Genomic DNA, 21899 nt, shown 5'->3' on the forward strand with positions numbered 1-21899 from the left:
CTACTATTAAGGTTGTCCAACAGTGCCCATTATAAGATCCTGTTTTCAGTTGCTTATAATTTTGCCAAACTTTAACCATTTGGGCTGAAATTTTCCATGCCAGGTATGTATCTCAGAATGACTTTTTTCTGTCTTTTCTTTTTTGGGGGGAAATGGGGAACAAAGGGGGTAAAACTTCAGCCAAAATGGTTGGTTGTTTCCAAGATTGGCGTTAGGGGGAAACACATTGTTTTGTCCATGTTAACAATTTTAATGGCTTTGAAATAAAAAGTTCTAGCACTCACTTGCTCTGGCACAGGGACTTGAACTATGGCAGGGGTGGTGGTCTTTGTATCAGGGATATGCCTTTTGTCATCCCCATGAAAATCTGCCCAAATTTGTCAAGTTAAAAGCCTTTGAAAAATTGTAGTGTGCACATGCTCAGTTGAGACTTCTTTGATTTTTAGCAATTTACTTGGGTTCTCAGGGCTTGCATCCTAGGGCTAAAAATAGCAATGTAGAAATTCAGGTTTTGGTTGGAGTCTGGGTTCTGAAACCCAGCATGGAGGTAAGGGTCTCAGAGCCCAGGTACCAGCCCAAGCCCAAATATCTACACTACTATTTTTATCTCCATAAACCCGGGTCAGTTGACCAGGCTCTAAGACTCACTGCTGCAGGGTTGTTTTTTGTTGTTGTTTTTGGATGATTTATTTGCTGCATAGAGCGGAAGTACCCTGAGGCCTCTGAAGATTCCATTGTCTCTGAACATGCTCAAGTTTCTCACAGCTCCTAGTGCTGACCAGAGTGTGTGTCATCCCCACAGAGTGACTGAGAATGCTCCCTCCAGCCCTGAGGTACAAGTGTGAAGCTGGACTTTCTGCTGGTTGTCATGGGTCAGGGTGAGGCTGGACACCAGAGCTGAGAGCCGGGAGTGTGTCTCTCCTGTGTTCTCAGTGACCCCCGCCCCCCCCACTGGCACCCAAGCAGTGTAATGGAGGAAGCAGTCTCATTCAAATGCAGAAGGGACAAAGGCTGGACCAGGTGGAAGGGAGAGGATTAGACTGGGACAAATTGCCTGATGAGTCTGGGAGGAGCCAGGATGGGAGAGGGAGGCTGGGATTGGGATCCATTAAGGAGATGAGGACTGGCTGGCAAGGAGACTGAGACTAGGAACCAGTGGGAGTGTGTCAGCGGGTGGGGAAGATACATATCTGACAAGGAGCGGGGGTGAGGGGAGAGGACTGGCACTGGCTGGGCAAAGAGACTGGGACAAGGAGGAAGGTCTGAAGGCTTTTTGCTGTGCATAGAAGTGTCCATGAAACAATTCCCCTTATGCAAGTTGCCCCAGCAGCAGCTCTAGTAACTGTCAGTTCAGTCATGGCCAGGGAGAATATGTCATGATGTCACAAAGTGAGTGAGGCTTCATTAAGACTTTGCTTGAAACAGGAACATTTTAACAGATGCCTGGACGATGCATGGTGACTTGTATATTGTTTGTCACTTTATTCAACCAATGGGCATCCAGTTGTGAAGATCTGCCATTATTTTCTGTTATCTGTGCATGTGTGGAAAAATAATACAAGATTTTTTTTTCAGAATAGGAGAAATGTGAGGTGTCTTTTGAGGGGCTAGGTGGTTTCCTTGGTTTGCAATTTCACAGAACTAGAAAAATAGTTTATTCTCTGTTCTATTCAATATAATTTTTATACCACACTCGTCACTGTAGTATCTGAGCACCTTCCAATAGAGCATCAAGCCATGTTGCACATCTGCCATATGTTGTTTGTTCTCTCATCCTCTCCCCAGCTGGAGAAGCCTGTGCGGTGGAGGGTCCTGTTTTGGTAGGGTGTGTCTTTTTTATTTTTTTTAATATAAACATACCTGTTACTGTGTGTGTGTTATGTTTATGCTGAAATAGCCATTTTGGATGGAGATCAAACACAGAGACATTCAGCCCCACAATTTTGAATGTTTTTGACAATTATGAGCAAGTGGACATGGTGGTTTGATTGGAATTGTTTGCCAACCTTGGCTCTAGCAGTCACATAGGAGCTGTAACACAGGGAAACAGCATTAAGCACCTGCAGCAGGTAGACACCCACCCTCTCCTTAAGTAAACAATTTGAAGTAACCCTAGGGTTTCCTGTAAAATTCTATTTGGCCTTGCAAGTCCCATCTCTATTAGATTACTAACATTTCTTGGTCCTTTAGGTGGTTATTTTACCACGAATGGAAACACAGGCAGTAACCTAGAGGACACAAATTCCTGTTTTTCACTTTGAAAAGCATTTTTTTTCAGTTGTAGGGCATCCCAGATTTCACTGCAGAACATCTTGAGACTATCCCCAAAGAACAATTATAGCAAAGTAACTGCTACACACTGTCAGGGAATGGCAAGCTCTCGGAGGTTAGTGAAACAACAACAATTTATAATGCTAATAATATTTAATCATGGATCTCATTTTTTCCTATACAAGGAGCAGCCCACTGTTCTCATTTATCCCCTTCCCAGCCTCCCTGGTTCCGCTCCACGGAGATCATCATGGTAGCTCAAAGACTATTGGGCTAATGAGTCTGACACAAACTAGCGCAAAAACTTGCAGTAATAGCCATCAGCTTGTTGTTGCCCTGACTCTTTGGTTCTTTATCCTTAATCCCCTCATCCACTACAGGAGTCTCTCTCTTTGTATGGTAGATGGATCAGTCATTAGGCTGCTAATCTGGATTGGCCCAACCCTGCAAGGTTCTGGATATCTCCTGCGATATGCTGAGTAATCTGATCTGCTAGTAAAGTCAATGGGAGCTGACTCTGTGCCCTCAGGTTGTTCAGCCACTTAGCTGATTTGAAACAGAGCACTGGAACAAAATATGTTCTAAGTGATTTTTAACTAAAAGCTAATGTGAAAATGTTGGAGCTTGAACCAATGTAAACATATTAAATGTAAGACCATTTTCAAATGTAGTAAAGAAAAAAATCACACTGTGTTCCTTCTCCTGAAATTCCTAAAGGATACATTTCTCCTTCCGAGTCATGGTTTCATAAGATTATATTTTATTAAACATTCTTTACAAATTTTAAAATATTGCTATTTTACATGCACAGAGGAAAATCAGTTGAACAATTGTTCATAGGCATCCATTTAAAATCAACCACAAAAGAGGAACACTTTCTTATTATGTCAGTTATTAATGTACTTGATATGTATATCTAAAGTGCATTATGTTACAATATATATATATGTATAGAAAGTCAGCAGCACCAAGATACTTTAACAAAATAAATACACCATTCAACAAAATAAATTATGGTAAATGTGACAATAATAATTGACTTAGCCTTAGCCAAAAAAAAAAAAAAAAATTCACAATAGCCAAATGTGCAGTTTCAGAGAGCAATGGGGGAGGCGGTTTTATTTCAATGCATTTACAATATTTACAGATAATAAATATTTCTAATACTTTCCATATGTTCACTATTACAGAATACTGCAATATGTTTTCCAAAGATCTCAACTGAAAATTCAACGCCTCCTGCAAAGAAAGAGGAGGGAGGGGAGACACAAAGGGGGGAAAAAATTAAATTTCCTTGAAAATAAATGGACACAAGATTTATATAATAATCAAGTAATATAAGCTGTGCCTTTCCATTAAATAGCCCCTCTAGGGAGAGCAGATTAATAACATTGAGCTATTAGGTGTCTTTTTTTTAAGTCTTTACAGTTCTTTCAATGCAATTAAACTAGCGATGCAAGGAACTGCACATTGCTTTCACGCAGCTGAGTCTGTATCATCTGCAGCTGTCTACTCAGAAGTAGGAAGAAGCTTCTGCTTCATTTAGGCCCTGATTCAGCACATGCATAAATACCACTCAAGTCAGTCAGGCTACTTATGAGCTGAAAGTTAGGCATAGTTTTAAGTAGCCTGCTGAATTGGGGCTATAAAGATCAGTTCAGATAAGAGATTTAAAAAACCCATGTAAAACCATCTGGAGAAATGGGAAAAATGGAATTAAGGGCAAGGCTTAAAAGAACCATCAAGCCCATCTATAACTAACATGCCCATTATATTGCTTGAGCTTTGTTTCCTATGCTGCCTTTGTGATACCCTGTTTTCTATTGTCAGATACGTTCTACTGTTGTCATTTGGTCTGTCTTTACCACTGCTGGTGGGCTATGAGCAACCATTGGACAAGGAATTATTTAATTGTGAGGTAGGTATTTCTATGACATGAATTTTACTTTAGTACAATGTGTTCAGGCCCTGATTCTGAAGAGACACTAGCTCCATTCACGGCACAAATCAATTGAATGGTTATTGAATTAAAGCTTTGGGAAAACTGAAACTCCACCTTTGTGAGTCCAGGAGGAGTCTAAAGGCCTGACCTTGAAAATGTTGAGCATTTCCTGTGGGGCTCTGAGCACCTTCAGCTTGTACCAAATTCAAAGGGAATTCAAGGCATTCAGCACCTTGCAGGATCAAGTCTTAAGGTTAGGAATTGCTCTTCTGTACTTAATAGGTGCCACTGACAGACTGGTTTTAATTCTATAATCCTCCCCCTCCACAGTGAATTCAAGAGGCTATAAGCAGTATCCCCTGCCACCCATTCTGTATCTTATTTATATTTTGCTTTGTTTTTTCCAATATTGATATTTTTCTAACAGTGGAACTGCTGCAGGGTTTTTCCTCTCTCACTGTGTGCAGTCCGTTTCTGTAATTGTATGTTGGTTCCCTGGGAAACAACTATAGGATGGAATTTGATTGGCTGTGTTGTCAGACTGATTGCCAAAGTTGTGGGTAGAGTTTCACATGGCAGACTTGTGTGGGTGTGAGACACAGAAAAAAAGAGGAAATTCTTGACAATTTAAGTGGGTTTTATGTGCGTAATGAAAGCAAGACTACATCTAATGTTAGGAGGTTACACTTTTGAAAGGTTTCTTAGGAAATTAGGTACTAATAATTTAATTTAATTGGAATGGGAATATAGTTGGGAGTGCTGTAAGAACAAATTTTTTTAAGTAACTGGAGTGGAAGTGTTAGCATGCATACATTTGTACTATATGTAAACTGATAATATTGATGTACATTGAATATTAATCACACAATTAATTATATATGTGTCTATACTACATATGTGTACTTTAAAAATGGATTATGCTTTGGTTCTGGATTTAGCTTTTAGCCTTGAATTTAGAGTTCAAGTTGAACCATGAGTTAGGTATGGGTTTCATGGTACCAAAATCTTACAACTGCTCTCTGTGGTTTCTGATCTCAAATGTCAGAAATATTGCAAAATCAACTAATTTCTTATATCGGGCTACCCTCCTACCAGAACTAGAAAGCAAGTCTCTTCCAGTTTTTGTTCTGACTTGGCCCCAAAATTGTGGGGTCAGGACTGGCTAGGGAGAATCAGGACCAGATCTGCGAGTTCAGCCAAACTACAGTCATGCCTTCTTTCCCCACCAGCAGGGAGCGTTTGTGGCATATGAACCCTCAAATCAGCTCTGTGCAACTGGAGGATTACCCATATTCAGGGATGATTGTCCCTGAGCCAGCTAAACTGAGTTTACAGATATGTTATGCCAGCACTGCCGTGCAAAGTGACTCTGGTGCCCTGGAGGCTCTGGCCCTCCTATCTAAAATGTGTAGGGAGAGGCAGGGGTTGGATTTGAGATGCCAATTCAAACACAGGGCTTGCATATGTTTGTAAAGAATGACTTGTGTTATTGAGTAAAAATGATGATGAATTATGTCATTTCCTGAATTAAAAATGATTAAACAAAAGGTTTCAGATTTCAAGTTGACAGCTGTTTTGATTTAAGGTGTAGAAATGATAACATCTGCCAGCTCACTTGGATAATTACAGATAAACAGCATATACTCGATTCTCAGAAACCAGAACTGCTGTGTGTTCTGTAAGGGAGGAATTGCAAACTCCTGTTTTATAACTTTCTTTAAAAAAAAAAAAAGCTAGCTTTTATAATTAAGTATTGCAAGTATACAGTCCCTTCAAGACTCTATTCCCCTGCTGGACTAACATTGCAATAAGGGTCATCATGCCAAGAGGCTAGGCCAAATCTGCAATGTACTGTAAAGCTGAGCTTCCTTTAGGCATATAAGGACATTAGCCATTTAAAACTTAAACCAATAAAGTCTATAGTGTCGTCTTTGTTGGATTTTATTTTAATACTACCCTTATCTCTGATGGGATCTGTAAATGAAATACAACCAAATGCATTGGGAGTTTTAGCCCCATTGCTTTAGTTTCTGTATAAGTGCACATTTGAAGATAGGAGCTGGTTTTCAGCTATCCTAGCTCTGTAACATTTATTGCAACTTCTAGATGTAGCAAATATCTGATGGCATATGCCCTGGAACAGGCCTTTGAAGGGTATTTCTAAACTGCAGCAGGAAGGGGCGATTCCCAGTATGGGTAGGCAGACTCAGGCTAGCTCAGCTTGAGCTAGTGCGCTAAAAATAGTACTGTAGACATGGCAGTACTGGCAGAGACTCAGACTAGCTACCCAAGCTTGGAGAAGGGATTGGGCAGGCTTAGACTCCAGCAGCTAGCCTTAGCCGCTGCTACTCTCGCTGCAGCCATGCTGCTATTTTTAGCAGGCTAGCTCAAACAGAGCTAGCGCAGTGCCAGTTACGCCACTTCTTCTTACTAAAGTTCTGTTAACTACCGATTCGTCATTAAGTCTAAGGCCCAATCCCAAATTTCTTACTCTGGCCTAGATAAGGCCTGGTGCTGAATGCTAGGAACTCCCCTGACTTCGATTGGGAGTTGAGGACATGAGGCACCTAGCAGGACTGGTCCCATAAAGACTAAATCAAAGTGCAGCATTTTAATAAAACCTATGGTTCTTGGCATCTCTCTTCAAATAATTTACTGTGAAGCAAATTGCTCTTTCGTGTCCATTGAGCCAAAAGTGAAGGGGAAGAGGTGAAGGGAGAAGAGTGTTATGTGTTTTCTTTTTAAATTCTTTTTGGAATTGAATGTTTCTGTTTGCCTTCTGTACACAAAGCTGTTCAAGCTCAAATCCAAACATGAGATGTGTGCAAGCGGGCTAGCAGCTCAGGACACTTAGTAGAGAGACTCCAACTCACCATCGCCCTTAAAAACCTTCATTGTCATACATGGGGAAAGTATGTCTCTCTCCAAGGGTAATGCTCAACATTTTTCAGCAGCAACGTTATTGTTTCTCAAGCTGGCAGAAAGATGGAGCTGAATTAAAAAGTCCTAATGGCAGGGAAAATTTTATGGCAAAAGGCTGGTCTGCACTGTTTGCAGATATTACTAAAAGAGAAACTTTCCGTGTTCTCCCCTAAGGTTAAACAGTAAAATGAAAAACTGTAAAGTAAGGGTAGGAAAATTGCCAAGGAGCAAGGGGAAAAAAGAAAAGCTTTCCATTTTATAGCTGCAGAGCTTTAAGTAGAGCTCAAAGCTGTCAGTCTGCTGAGGCCCAAATGTGAGACAAAGATCTGAACCAGGGATACCAAAGTAAGAGCAGCGCAGGAAATTTTAATAGATGTGAGGTTCATTCCTTTGGCATAAATAGTAACCCCAGTTTCACAAATCTCTGTGATAAGTAATTTACCATAATTATTACTGACAGCGTTGTCCAGAGTCTAAAGTAGTCATGAGACCTGAGTTCTAGTCCCTGCCTTGCTGGTGAATCACTGTGTGAGTCATGGGCAAGTTGCTTAACTTCTGTACCTCAGTTTCCTCAGCTGTAAAATGGGAATAACGCTTACCTTTGTAAAGTGCATTGTGGTTGCACAACATTTTGATATGTCCTAAAAAAATTATTTTATTTATTATAAAATTCCAGATTTGTGTGAGGCAGAGGTAAAATGTAACAATTCCAATAAATAAACAAAATATATGGCATGTCTCCCTGGTAAGCATAAAGCATGATTACCTTAAATTGTGATCATGTGTAGTACCAGAGATGTCCAAGAGGGGGACCCCTTCATTTCCATTACCAGACCCTCTAGAATTTGGCCATGCTGAGCGGGTTCGCCTCTTTTTCTTTTCTTGTTCCTTGCGTTTTCCAGGCTTTGGTTTCTTCTTCTTTCCCGATGTCTTCAGGGGCTGCTCTTTGTATGTCTGAGCTTTGTTTGTCTCCTGAGTTAGGTATTTACCCTCATCTTCACTGCCACATCGGACAGGGTAGTTCTTTGTGTTAGTTGGAGGCTTAGGGTTTGGAGAAACTTCTGAAGTAGCCCGGATCTCCGCTGTGTTAACACCTTCAATGAGATTTTGAAGGAAGATCCTCCTTCGTAGATCTTGGATAGACTTCCCTTTGTCATGCAGTAGCTGATGCTCTGATACAGCTCTTTTGCTAAAAGAAAAAGAGAGCAGGGAGAAAAAAAGATTTTATAATTTCATTATCAGCCAAAACTTGGCAAAACTCATCTCTCCTCTGGCAGCTGTAGCCACACTGAGCAGTGAACCAACTTTCCAGCTCTTAGTGTACCTTGCTAATTCAGTGCTGGAGCAATTTCTTGTCAGAGTAGCTGTTCCCTGCAGAGAGGAAAAGGACCTAAGCCAGTAATAATTCTCTGTGGACCCATCACACAGCACTGGACCTGTGGGTGGATTAGTCAATGCTCTGTTCTAGGAAAGCATTTTTAATGGTACAAGGCATTCTATCTAGGCACTAAAACAAGGAAGGCAGTTGCCAAAGTTAGGAAAAGAGAATCAGATAATGGAGTACTGCAGTCACATAAGAAAGGGAATAATAAACACCTGCAGTGAAACCTGAACCTCTTTTTATGCAACATTGTTTTAATAACTTTTTTCTGCCCCATCATATACTTTAAAAAATATGCACCTTACTTTTAAGTTACAATAAGTGTAACTGCTGGTATTTTCTTTATGGCAAAATTTTCAAACTTGAGTGCCTAAAATTTAGGCAACCTATAACCATATTTAGACACCTAAACAAGCAGCTTGACGTTCAGAAATTGTGAGCACCTAGCAGCTCCCATTGACTTCAGCCAATACTAAATATGGTTTTAAGTGGATTTAGGAACCCAAGTTTGAAAATTTTGACCTGAATTTCTGGTGTTCTCTATTTTCTCTTGTGCATTGTGCCAGTTCGTTTCTGTGGTTCCCCTCACCCTTTTCTCGGCATCTCTGTTCCTTATGATTCTTCCCTGACATTCTTCTAAAGTTCCTATATTTGTCCCTTTTATTGCTCATTGCAGCTGACATTTTGATTCATTGGAACTCTTAACCTATATCTGTTTTTGAGGAGTTGGGAGATGATTTAACTGAAGCCCTGCCAATGGTTCATACTTGGCTAACAAGGAATGGTCCTCAGAAACCTTTGAGAAAGGATGGCCCAAAAGCTGTCTGGCCAATGAATAACCATGAAAAAATATACATTTTTTCCCCTTAATGTAGGGTGGATGCACACTTGCACTGTGAACCACAAAAGCATATGAGGTGGGCTTATAGTTATGTTCCCATGACTGCTAAAACCCATAGTCCTTCCAGCTTGCTTTACTTCAGTGTGCTGAGATGGGCTATGCATCCTCTTTTATTGTATTAGGGTGCTACCTGTGATCGGACCCACTCTAACCAAAGAAAATGAATTAATTGCCTTGCTTGTTGTACAGTAATTTCATCTGTAGCTGATACAGTTTCTGAATACGGATGAGCAGGGAGAAGACTGATAACTGTCTGACAGAATATTCACCCCAACTATCCTACTATATGGTGGAGTTTCAAAATGTGGTGTGGTATAACTCTACGCCAAATGATTGAGTGAGGTCTGTAATTTGTTACCTTCAGTTCCCTCTGAGCTGGCTGCCATATGTTGTGGACTTCCAATGTAGTCAATACTAGACTACAAACTTCCGTTTGGAAGTTAGCAGCTTCATGTAGTATAAGTTTATGAGAGCATCTCCTTTGCTTCCATAGATCATGACACCCTGAGTTTTTGGTTCAAATGATCCCAAATCTCGAAGTGAAATTCAGTTCAAAATGCCAACTTTTCCCTGTCTCCACAATAACATTATGAATTGATCATGAGTTTGCCGCAAAGCTATATATTGGGTATATTTGCTCAACACTGGTCCTAGATTTGCTCAAAAGAGTCTAGTAAGTCTTTTGCTAAACATTCTCTGAGTTTCAAGAAACCTGTAGCCAGGTGAGTTTCAGGGGACTTGTGATTTTTGTGCAAGTAGATAATACTCTTCTGTTGAACACTGCTAAGCAAAAATAACATGGCCTGATACTGAGCTGGTATAAAGGGACACAGCTTCACTCACTTCTGAGGAGCTGCAATCATTTACACTGGCTCAGGATCTGGCCTATCAGAAAAAATATGTAATCAGTAATCATCCATTCTGCAAAACTTTTCCTGTGATGCTACTCCAATCCCTCTAATGGCCTATATCAGGTACATACCCACAGTCACTCTGATGCTCTGTCTTGTACTCCTTGCTTCATAGCCATAACCAGCAAAGGTTGGCTACTAAATACCTCCTTGCTTAGATCAACCTGACTTGCAAATGTCAAATGTTAAAACCAGCACCTTGCACTCGTCTGACTGTGGCAAACTTCTGTCATGTTTCTCAATCTGTCCACTGTGACTCACATTACTTTCCTAATTAAAGAACTGTATTTTCCCAGGATGCTTTCATGGGAAATGTAGTTATCATTCCACCCTCCTACTTTACAAAAGCATACAAAATCTTAGTGCTTTACTGAGTTTAAAATAGTATGCCTCATGTGAAAAGCTTTACTACTGCCTCTTATAAACTACCAGGGATAATTGCTTTTATCACAGAGAACACAAAGCTGCCTTAATCCTCTACTGTGTATTTAGTCAATTCACTCACTGTTACAAAATCTTGAATCTTAAAATCTTGTTATTAAGAACTCTTGCTTGAAAAGTAATTCCATTTAACATAGATAGTCTAAACCTAGAGTACACACAACACAATCAAACAGCATTACAAGACCCACTTCTTACTTGAGTGTAGATTTCCATTATAATCCATGAATTGACATGCGAAGGATGCAGTGCCAGGAGGGGGTGGGTTTCAATTTTAAATGTCTGTCTGATATTTAGCATGCAAATCTGGCCCCAAACAACATTCTGCTGTTCCACGCTACTGTATAATATTACACAGAGTTATATTTCACATGACTTTTATTACCCAGCCAGACTTGAAGATTACATTTTGTCTCCCAGTTTCCTTTGGGAAATTTCTGTTTCACAATATACAAAGTGAAAAATATGTAGCAAATATAAATCTCCTTCCCCTATTACCAACCCCAACCTAGCTGCTCAAGTAACTCCTTTGTTTGTAAACCCAAGGAAAACAACTTGCTGAAGAAGGTTCATGTACAGAAGTCCTTTAGAGAAGTGTCCCATAACACAGGTATCAACAATGTGATGAAAAGTCCCCATCTTCCCCTTTCCCGCTCCTCATCATTCACAGTAAGGAAAGTGGTGGCATCTTTAATATGAGTATTCAGTTACTGGGATGTTATATATGACAAATAATATATTTACAAGAAAACATTTGTAATACTGTACTTGCAAGCAACACAGTTAGGAAATATTAGGATGTTAGGGTTAGGATGACCCACTAGAGGTCCCTTCCATCCTTCTATAAAATATGCTTCTCACTGAAAGGAAAACAGTCTGACCCCAAACCAAATGCAGTAAATGTTAAGCTAACATGTGGGTAAGCACTTTTGAGAGGAAGATGTAGATCATGGTTTCTGTTTGCCCAAAGTGCCCAGACGAATTATTATATACAAGAACGTTCTATATACATATGTAGCTAACTAGTCTTATGTCTCATTATGGGGGAAAAAGTACTTAGGTTTGAATACTATGAATCCAGGACTTGTGAACATTCTAATTTTCAAAATGTTACTTTTGGGTCACTATTTTTTCCCCCCAGTTCATTCTTCTTAGAAAGTTTTGTTCACTTTTTTTTAATCTTGTGTCAGTAGCAAATAGTCAATTTTCTGTCAAGTTTTTTAATTGAAATCATTAATTATTGAATCATTATTGTACTTCAGTGTTCATTTGGGGCCAGATCCAAAGCTCATCTAAATCAGTGGAAAGATTTCAATTGGCTCTGGATCTAGCCCTTAGGGAGGTATCCTGCCAAGGGCTGAGTGCCCTCAGTTCTCATTGACTCCGCTGGGAGTTGAGGGTGCTCAGTCCATCTCACAAGTGAGCGCACAATTTATGCTAAGAGAAAAATATTTGAAACTAGGGTGACCAGATGTCCCGATTTTTATAGGGACAGTCCTGATATTTGAAACTTTTTCTTATATAGGCTCCTATTTACACACACACACACCCCATCCCCTGTACTGATTTTTCACACTTGCTATTTGGTCACCCTATTTGAAGCAGACTTGGAGATGTGGTGATGCAATGTCTAGGCATGCTGATAAAAATATCTAATTTCTCTTTGAGTCATCGCTTGTTTTCCAGAAACTTCTTTAGCAGCTAAAACATTTTGTATAACATTGAATGGGCCCTGCAATCTGTACTCAGGCAGACTTCCCATTGATTTCAATGGAAGGTTTGCCTGCATAAGGACTGCAGAATGGGGCCTATGATTTAGTTCTGTTTCGCTATAATTATGTGTCTAATTTCATCTACTACTGATTTAAGCCCTCACTGGAAACCTATGTCTATACTTGAGGCAAGTTATTAACCATTAGCTCTAGGAATGGTTTGTGGTGATATTAAAACAGGGTGTATGTTTGCATGTGGTGTTGGTGTTTGTGCTGTACCCACAAACAAAACTACATGAATGCCACTGGCTGACCGCTAAATGGTTTCCCAAGTGCGTTTTACATATTATACAAAAAGGGAATCAAGAAAAGCTTTAGGACAACTTGGCACCTATTTTTCCATCCCATGATTTGGAGGGTGGAGGGGATGTATTTAGTCTTGGCATATATAAGTACTGTACTAAAAAAGATAACAGGTATTTCTTATCAAATCTTAATTTAAGCAAAAGTTGGCTCAGTTCCAATTCAAAGATTCTTAGCCAAGGAAATAGAGTATTGTGCTTTACTTTTTATTTACATGAATCTACACATGGATTCTCTGTGCAGCTGATAAGAATAAAATGGTTTAAAAACAAAACACAAAATAGTTCAAGGGTAGTTTGCAGCAGTGCAAACTAGCAAATGTTAATAGGAAGAGTACACTATAGCTTTATCATCAGTACAATGAACACAATTTGCCCTAGGAGGTTTATAATAGACTTCCATATGGTGCCAAAGTTCAGACATGTCTCAAGTCATTTCACTTAGGGGATTTATTTGCTTTTCAAATGATAATAGAGGAAATGATATATGAAACACTTATCCTGAAATACATACATGAGCACTTATAAGGAAACACTTTTGAAGTTGATTACGTGTACAGTATGTGACACTTTCCTCTAAACATTCTTGACAGGGTTTTCTAATTCTCTCTCTCTCTCGCTCTCTCTCTCTCTCGTCTGACTCTTGCTTCTGAACGGGATAGAAACGTCAAGTCTTGTCAGCTGCCTTTTAAGCCTTTGACACCCCAAGTGTACAGCTTGAAGTGTTCCCTCCCTAAAATATCTGATATAGATCAGTTAACTAAATGTCTACAGAGAGTAAGTAACATAGCTACATGTGTAGGCTATTGAGCTAGATCACTTCTGTGGTTTCTTTTCTAGACTTAGATATCACTACTGTAAGCTATGTTGATGATTACTGGAGGGATAAGGGGGTCATTTCCTGAGCAAAATATCTCAAATCAGATTGTCATCTATCTACAAAATGCTTCTGTCTCCAGGTCAGTTATTTGGCTCCAACTGATGAAATTATTACAAAGTGGCACAAGTCCAAAGAAAATATTTCTATATTTAATTTTTATTATATTCCCAGCTAGCCTATCTGTTTCTTGAGCTATATCAATACCTCTACTGGATCTACACCAATACAGACATATTGACATTCCAGTATATAATCTACACTTATTAGGTAAAGTATAGCTCCAAACCTCTCTCATTTGTCTGTCGTGGTGCGTGAATAGATACAGATCTACATATGTTTGGCTGTCTTGTATACACTTCGGCTCCTCAGGTTAAAGCACACATTCTTACCTGAGTGTCTTATAAAGTCAGGGAGAATTGAAAAGTGCTGTAAATCCCTTGTAATTCATTAAAATGGGGGAGCATATAAACTGTTCTTTATCTATTGCTTAATCAAAACTGATTGTAAAATACCTGGTGCAGGTAATTCTGAAGCCACTTCGGTAAAGAACTCCACCAGGTAACAGAAAAATGCAATTGCTGGAGCGCTTAGAACATACAGGGAGCCCCGTTGCAAATTGTAACATTACGGTAGCTGTATACACAGACAGATTTTTCACACCTCCCCATCTCCCCAGTAATCAGTCCGAAAGAAACTTACAGTCTGCGGCTGGTCCCCTCTAGTGATCTCCCATAACAGGGGACAGAATAACTCAGCAGGAAGACTGCGAAACTCCAATGCTGGAACAGTTTAGTGAACATTGTATCCTCTCGGTCTTGGAACCTGCAACGAAAGGAAAATGAGTCCAGTGATACATACTCCGGCTTCTTTCTAAAATAGCAGCTGCTGAGGACTACACCATCTCCTCCGAAGTTGCAAAAGAAAAATAAACTTTCTTGACTCTCGGCAGCTCTCACTTCTTAGAGATCAGCTGCTCCAAACTTTGCGAGCGCGCTCTCTCTCCCTCTCTCCAAAAATAATCCGAGGCAATTCCTCTCTTAAATACTAATAAAAATGAACTGGTTTGTATATGAATCAGGCTAAGGAGTGTGTTTACATGTCTCCCATAGCAATGTTTAATTAATCTGGCAAGCTGCTATCTCAGGGGTTTGTGTTACAGGGCAAACCCTCTTTTCAGAGCGGGGGAAAAAAATTCCTCAACTCATTATTATTATTATTTTCTTCAGACCAAGAGTATTTTCTTCTCTGTACAGATGGGGAGAGCGAGAGAGAAACCGACTTGTATATACATCCAGCCATTATACCTCTTCTAAAGCCAGGTTCAGGTCTTGCTGCTTCCGGAAAGTTTGGGTCCACACTGAGAAAAGGAACCTGAACTCAGGCAAAGTGTGTGTTTGTCTTATCTGGGAAGCCCGAGAGGTCTAATAGGAGCAGAAGCAGCAGGGAAGGCTCAGCGGCTGGAAAGCATGCTTGGCTGTGCAGGTTGGAGCAGAGCTGGAGCCGAGCTGGGCTTGGAATGTTCACACGCTCTGGAGGAGCCGCCGGGAGGGGAACCTGCCGGAGGAGTCGGTGACTGCACAGAGATGGCGCCCTAGGAACATGTGCGGAGGGCGCCCAGGACGGGATACCAACAGCCAACCAAAAAAAAAAAAAGAGAGGGAGAGATTTCAACCCTCCCCGGGATCGGGATCCAGAGAAGAAAACACCCGCCCATACAGCGCACACGCCAACCCAGTCCAGTCACATCCCCTGAAGCAGGGTTGGTCTCTCTCCCTTTTTCACCGCTGGACCAGCAGCGGGTCTCCCCTACTGCAGCACGCTGCAAAGGAGGTGTCTCCCCCCCCCAGTGGGGCACTTCCAGATCAAAACCAGCCGCCTCGCTTGAGATGAACGGCGCCTTTCCTTTCACATCACCTACCGTCGTTTACTGCCGTCCACCTATTCCCTGGGGGGCTGGTTCCTAACGATTGGAAGTGTAGGCTAGCAAAGGGGTCACACACACACACCCACCGTGGCCTCGGAAGCTGCTGGCCAGGGGAAAAAAGGACCGTGGCGCGTTTCTCCTCTCCTTTCTCAGCGAATAGCCCAACTTGGGCGTTGAAGGGATCTGAGTCACTGTGCCCAGAAGTGAGAGGCTAAAAGCACCGCGGGGCGACCGTCATTTGTGAGACACAGCTTTGGTTTGGAGCAGTAGCTGTTGCTTCCCTTGCTCCTCAGCACAGCTGTGAACAGCTGGCGCCCGTCCAGAACCCCTCGCACATACTTTCTAACCCGTTGCCCGCTGAAGGGTTTGTACCCTTGGTGGCCTAGCTGCTCTTTCTTCCAGCCAGGGAGTTCCAAAAACGGGTTAGAAATAAGTCACCTGGGAGAACTGGCTCACGCGCTCTCACTTCAATCAGACATCACCCCAGCTGAGTGAACAACAGAATTTTCCATCACAAGGAAACACTTATGTAAAACCAAAGGTAACACAATCCATCCCTTTATTCAGCCGCGTTGCGCAAGAAACTGCCCCGGGCTATTATGAAGTAATCGATACTACAGAGACTATATATAGAAAAATCTGTTTTTCTTAGTGCTGAAAATAAAATCATTTTGTATCTGACACAGTTATCTTCTGAGGAACTTAATAGCATGGCAGGATTATCTCTCGCTGTCTTACTCCGCCTTTTAACATAATGGGGGCGTTGTGCTGGAGAAATAAACGTTTGGGGTCTATGATCCGAATTTAAGTTGCACTCTGATAGCGTAATGTTCTCAGATCCCCAAACCACTGCAGCATGCAACTTTGTATACAGCATCCAACAGCCCCCCGCCCCCCCAGGATGGCTTCAAATTTGCATCACTTCTCAGGGTTTGTTTTTCAATGCTTCTTTAAACTTCTTCCTTGTTTAGTTTACCTTTTTACTAAAGCCCTCGAGGTTGGAGTTTAAGGATTTCCACAAACGCATAGAACGGGCAAGCCAAACCTGCTTGCATGGTACAAGAGATACTGTCGTCCCCACCACTAGGAGTCGATCCACAGAAGTGTCATTTGTTCAGTTCACTGATTTAGTATTATACATTCTTTCCAAGCTGCTTCACAAGCCTTAACGTAATATTTAGATATTTTTAAAACGTAAAAATACATTTTCTATAGCAAGTTAAATTACAAATAGACCATTTTATACCTGCAGGTTGTTTTACATTTGAAACGATATTTGCTTCCATAATAAAACAGCTAACCTACTTAGCCAAGTTTCATACCACACGAGCAAATAAAACCGAATATGAAAAGGGCTGAAATTGAAATCACGCTGGAAACATTAAATGGCTTATGCTGTAAAGTCACTATATACTTGGTAGGCTATAAATTAAAATGTAAAATTAATAGGCTACTTTGATTTACATTGCCCTTTCCACTAATTAAACAATAATTGTGACCCACCTCAAATCTCCCCCCCCCCAAACACACACAAGTCTACTGCTGGTGTTAATGGCAAAACATCTATCAAATATTTTTAGAATTTCCTCTCCCCCACAAATTAAAAAAAATCCTCGTACAGACTCAGGAAAAATAAATAGCCTTTATAAACTTGGAATACTGAAGTTTCCTCACAATTTATTACTTCACCTTTTCCTTGAGTTACAGTCTTCTGTGCCTGTAGACTGTAGAGATCACCCTGGCCAAAAAGAGGTTGATCTTCTTAGCAATCGCTTCCACGACTAGTTTCTATCTCTCTTTTTTTTTAAAGTGAAATAAATCAAAATGCAAATGACTTTAAAAATCCAGCCCTAGGAGCTTTTATTCTGCACCTAGCATACTAAAGTAAAACGAAGGATTTTAAAAGCAGGTGCTTCCTTCCCTTGTTGCTCTTGTTATTATCAAGGAACAGGAGCTTCTCCTCTTAATATATATAGAGAGAGACCCTTTTCCCGGTACTGAAAATAATAACTCGTGACATCATAGCCTACCTTCCCATTTACTGAGTAATCATCCCTGCTTCAATAGGGCTGGAAATACGTGACTTAAATCCTAGGGCTCCTAAAGTTTTGTTAATGCTCAAAGAAGGGAGAAGTGCCAAGAAGGCTTGGTCTTTAGCAAGGCATAGGCAGGCACGCACTCAGCATCTTTTAGCCCATAGCAGGACTGGGAGTCGATGGTATCTGTTCTGCAGCACCTGGCATGGTTCTGGCTGAGTTATGTGCCACCTACACGAATGCCTAGCCCGTGAGCAAATTCTAACCTCCCCCAGTATCGTCCCATCCCAAGTCTCAGCCCTGTCTTGCAACAACGCTGAGAGGAAATTTTGTGAGTGTATATGTCTGGCTTCTGCCTCCTTCCTCTCTTAAACTTATGCTGAGCGTCTGTTCCTGCCTTCTGTGAGGAGCCATCTATTAAAATGTCTATGGGACTGAATGATTTTCGATCTCAGGAATGTTCTTTATCTCACTGGCATTTTGTGTTGAAATCCGTCCCTTCCGAGAATGTGGCTTCGCAATATGCAGTGGACGCACTTTTATGGCTTTCCTCGTTGCCTTAGCACAGCGGCGGACCCAGGTTTATTCAGAACAATAACCACCAAGATCTAAATGATAGAGCATAGACGTAGGCAGGAATGAAAGAAGCTGTTAGAAGCACCCCACCAAAGACCCAGTGAAAATGACCAAAGGATATCATCTGAGTAACCCTTGCCTGTGCTCCAGGAGGAAATACCAGAGGAGGGGAGAGCACACGTTTACCTTTCATTTGTTTGACTCTTACTAGGGAAAAGGTGTGCTGCAGGGCTAAGCAGCAATTCAGTTTCCGTCAACGAGGATAGATAAAACGATAATTTCAGGCAGAGCATTCAAGCCATCCTGAACAAGTGTCTTTAGCAAACCAGCTAAAGCCCCAGAGACAGACAAATCCTTTTGTGTGTGTGTGTGTGTGCACAAATCTTATTACATTAAAACAATATTTCCCCTTACAATGTCAAAGACAAACGTTTGGAAAGATGCTCTTGAATAATTCTGCTTGCCTATGTCTCGATTTGCCATACACATAGACATAAATAAAATTTCCTAAAAAGAAGGTGACCTGCGAATATTGCTAAGAAAACTGGTATCCTGGAAGAAAATTAACTGTTCCAGTTCAGTCACTTAATTACTGGTGTGAGAAAGGTCCATATCCTGGAAAAGGGTGGGTGATGGAACCCACTTACTGGGGGTGGGAGTGTCTCTGCCCTTCTTTTTCTTATTTTAAATGCGGTGGGGGGATATAGAACCATCTCCCCAGCATGAAGGAGGACAGTCGCTTCGAGTAAGTTTTTTTTACCTAATATAGCTCAGGAATGAACTTCAGTCAGACTCATAGAACCTAAGAAAACAGGAGGGACAGGTTCAGTTAATATGACTTGAGTTATAATTATACCCTTGGAGAAAGAAAGGGAAGAAAAAGCGTTGATACTAGTCTTTAAATGCATGGTAAATTAGGAGCATTACAAACTTAACAGCTTCACCTTTTGGGTTTGAAGTTCAGCACATTTCCTCTCATTTTATTCGCAGCTTTGTCAATTTTCCCTGCCAGGAATCTATAACCTCAGTTGCACTCAGACAGGGCTTCAGCTTGGATGAGGAGTTAAACCTTCCTATTCTTTCCCGGGTGGAAAAATTTGTGAAGATCAGCAAAATCTATTCATTCTGATAGTTTGACAGACGCTTCTTTTGGGGTGAGGGGTGAATCGAGCGTTAGACAAAGGATTTGCTGGTTCCATTCCGCAAGAGAGAAATTCTCCAAGATTTACAAAAATATATATATAATGTGCCGCAAAGTTTGTGGCTAAAGCTCTGTGGAATCAAAATGTAAGGTCCTGGAGTGCTTTTAAAAACCGTGTTGTGACAGAATGGTATTTAGTGCAGCTCTGACACGCACCCGCTAGCAAACACGATTGTTTGCAGATTGAAAGTAGTATTTCTTTATACATACTCGGTTTTACATTGAATACACGCCTGTGTTGTTTACGAGGCAGAAACTGTAGTAATGTGCTTAAACACCCCTGGCAATTCCTCACAGGAATTGGCTCCTCCCACTCCCAATGCTAATAGGGTCTCAGATTAGAGACACACTTTAGCCAGTGTCTAATTTCATGTTTTCCTCTAATGAGGTAAAGAGATCACTGGGGGTGGGAGGGGAGGGAGGACAAAAACCAAAACCCTCCTCCCTATCAGCAGGACTCAGACGTTTCCTTGCATACTATTTGTGCACAAGAACCGTATTATTAAACAATGAACAAACGGGACTGCCTCTCTCACTTTAAAATACAGTGGAAGCTCCCACAGTTTAGCTATTGAAATAATGCACGGGTTAGTTAGACAATGTGTATTTCATTTAGTGCATTCAAGCAAAAAAAAAGTTGTGTGGAAATGAATTATGCTTTGCCAAATCTGCTGTCTGGTTCTTAGAACGTAGCAGACACTGAAACGACTAATTTTTAAGTTTGAGGGCAAGGAGTCAGTTAGTATTAATTCATAAAGCCTGTTCTTACTATATATAGTTCCATGGTGAATGTAATTGGCATTCTGTGTTGGTGTAGCCTGTGGAATATGGCAAAACTCCAGAGGATAAAAAGCAAATCAGATTGTGGCTCCGGTGGAGTTTGAGAATGCGTTGGATTGGCTGATTAAAACCAGTGAGCTGTCCATGGTGGTTAAGGACTTCTTGATGTAAGTTTTCCTCTTGTCATAGCAAGTCACAGACCACCACCCCATAGGTGCCTTTTCTGCTATCATCATCATCATGGTGCCTCCCCACTGGTTTTGGATACAAAAGGCATTGAAAAGTGTACCCACAGGACCTTTTAAAGGTATATCCATATCCTGTATTAATAGCTCTGTAATCCCATCTTTGGTAGCGGTGATGGACTTGGAGGTCTAATATGTCCTGTGCCCCTACTTTCTGGTTAATTGCCTGCAATGTTTGATGTAACAAAGAAATTCAGTTTAGGTCCCTGTTCTAACCAGACTTACAAACATATACACACACACAATTGTCATGATAATTGAAGTGCTAGCAGCAATTATATTTAGGTTATCTAAGTATTCCCTTAATGACACCTTACTATCTCATATTAATAACTTCTCATACTTTTACCTTTAGCTGTAATTATCTAGGCCTAGTCATTACCTGACCTTTAAATATTCTCTTAACATAGGCATTTATTGTTGTTGCTGGTTTTGTTTGGATTCAGTTGAACATAATTTAGACCCGGGAAATGAATGCGGCTCTTCCATTTAACTTATACAAAACTGATAATGAGCAGGGCTGGCTGGAAAACGAGAATTCTGGTTTTCAAAAAATCGTGAGGTTTCACTTTTTTTTCATTCCACTGTGGAACCAAAACTAGCCTTTTTGACATTTTTAAGCAAGCAAGCATGACCAACCCATGAATAGCCCAGTGGTAGGGCAATCATCAGGCATGTGGGAGACCAAGGATCATGTCCTTGTTCTGCATGATTCAGAGCAGTGGGTTGATACTGAGTCTCCCTAGTCCCAGGAAACTGTAGTGGCTTCCAAGGTCGGTCTGGGAAACTTCCAGCAGAAATTTTTGTCAAAATGGGTACATTTCCACACGCAAACAGGAAAAAAAAAGAGTTACATTTGTCAAAAAATTCCCAACCACTCCTAATACTGAGCAGCTTGCCATTTTGGCTACACACGTAGAAATCTACAGCTCTAGTGTGTGGTAATGGAGCGGAAGCCCAAAATGAGGAAAGAAAGCATTCTTGTTAGGGAAGAAGAACCCTGTCTGAACAAAAACATTTCACCACTGTAAAAATCAGAAATATTTCCAAAATGCTGAACCACAAATTTAAGTTGCCTATGAACAAGAATGCCCTGGCATTGCAACAAAGTGTTCAAAGCTGAAGAAGTCTCATGACGGGTCTTGGGCTCCTTGTGCTGTCACAGGTTTAATTACACCTATGGTAGGTGTAGAATGGTGGTTGAATGTGCGTTGGGCAGATTGAAATCCTCCTGGTGCTGTTTACAGAACCATTTGGATACCAGTGTCAGCAATGCTGTCCACATTACTGTGGCTTGCTGTGCTCTTCACAATCTTTGTGAATCCAAAGGTGAGCCATTTGCCCCGAGTGGACCTATGACAGTAATGGATTGCTGAATCGGTATACTGAGCCAGAAAGCTCACCTGTCATAGCT

General features: G+C 40.9%; 1 protein-coding gene across 4 annotated transcripts; it reads right to left on the reverse strand.

Moving 5' to 3' along the window:
- Positions 1-3080: 3080 nt before the first annotated feature.
- PTHLH (parathyroid hormone like hormone) lies at positions 3081-17360 on the reverse strand. Of its 4 annotated transcripts, none has more exons than XM_045014911.1 (4): positions 17337-17360; positions 14423-14545; positions 7902-8324; positions 3081-3510 (listed from the first exon to the last, which is right to left on the reverse strand). In XM_045014911.1, exons 2-4 carry the CDS (start codon positions 14521-14523, stop codon positions 3501-3503), a joined length of 534 nt encoding a protein of 177 aa, XP_044870846.1. In that variant the 5' UTR covers positions 14524-14545; positions 17337-17360; the 3' UTR covers positions 3081-3500. The 4 variants fall into 4 exon arrangements, with proteins under 4 accessions (XP_044870846.1, XP_044870835.1, XP_044870864.1 ...); XM_045014900.1 differs by lacking the exon at positions 17337-17360 and adding an exon at positions 15028-17041; XM_045014929.1 differs by lacking the exon at positions 3081-3510 and having other exon boundaries at positions 7898-8324.
- Between the last annotated feature and the right edge of the window lie 4539 nt (positions 17361-21899).

This window comes from Mauremys mutica, chromosome 1 (genome assembly GCF_020497125.1).
Source record: "Mauremys mutica isolate MM-2020 ecotype Southern chromosome 1, ASM2049712v1, whole genome shotgun sequence".
NCBI lineage: Eukaryota > Metazoa > Chordata > Testudines > Geoemydidae > Mauremys > Mauremys mutica.

Bases quoted from the DNA above. Each gene is read 5' to 3' on its own strand.
- PTHLH (XM_045014911.1), bottom strand. From the start codon at position 14,523: ATGTTCACTAAACTGTTCCAGCATTGGAGTTTCGCAGTCTTCCTGCTG. The intron at 8,325-14,422 runs GTAAGTTTCTTT...TTTTTCTTTTAG, and splicing joins GAGGGGACCAGCCGCAGACT to CAAAAGAGCTGTATCAGAGC.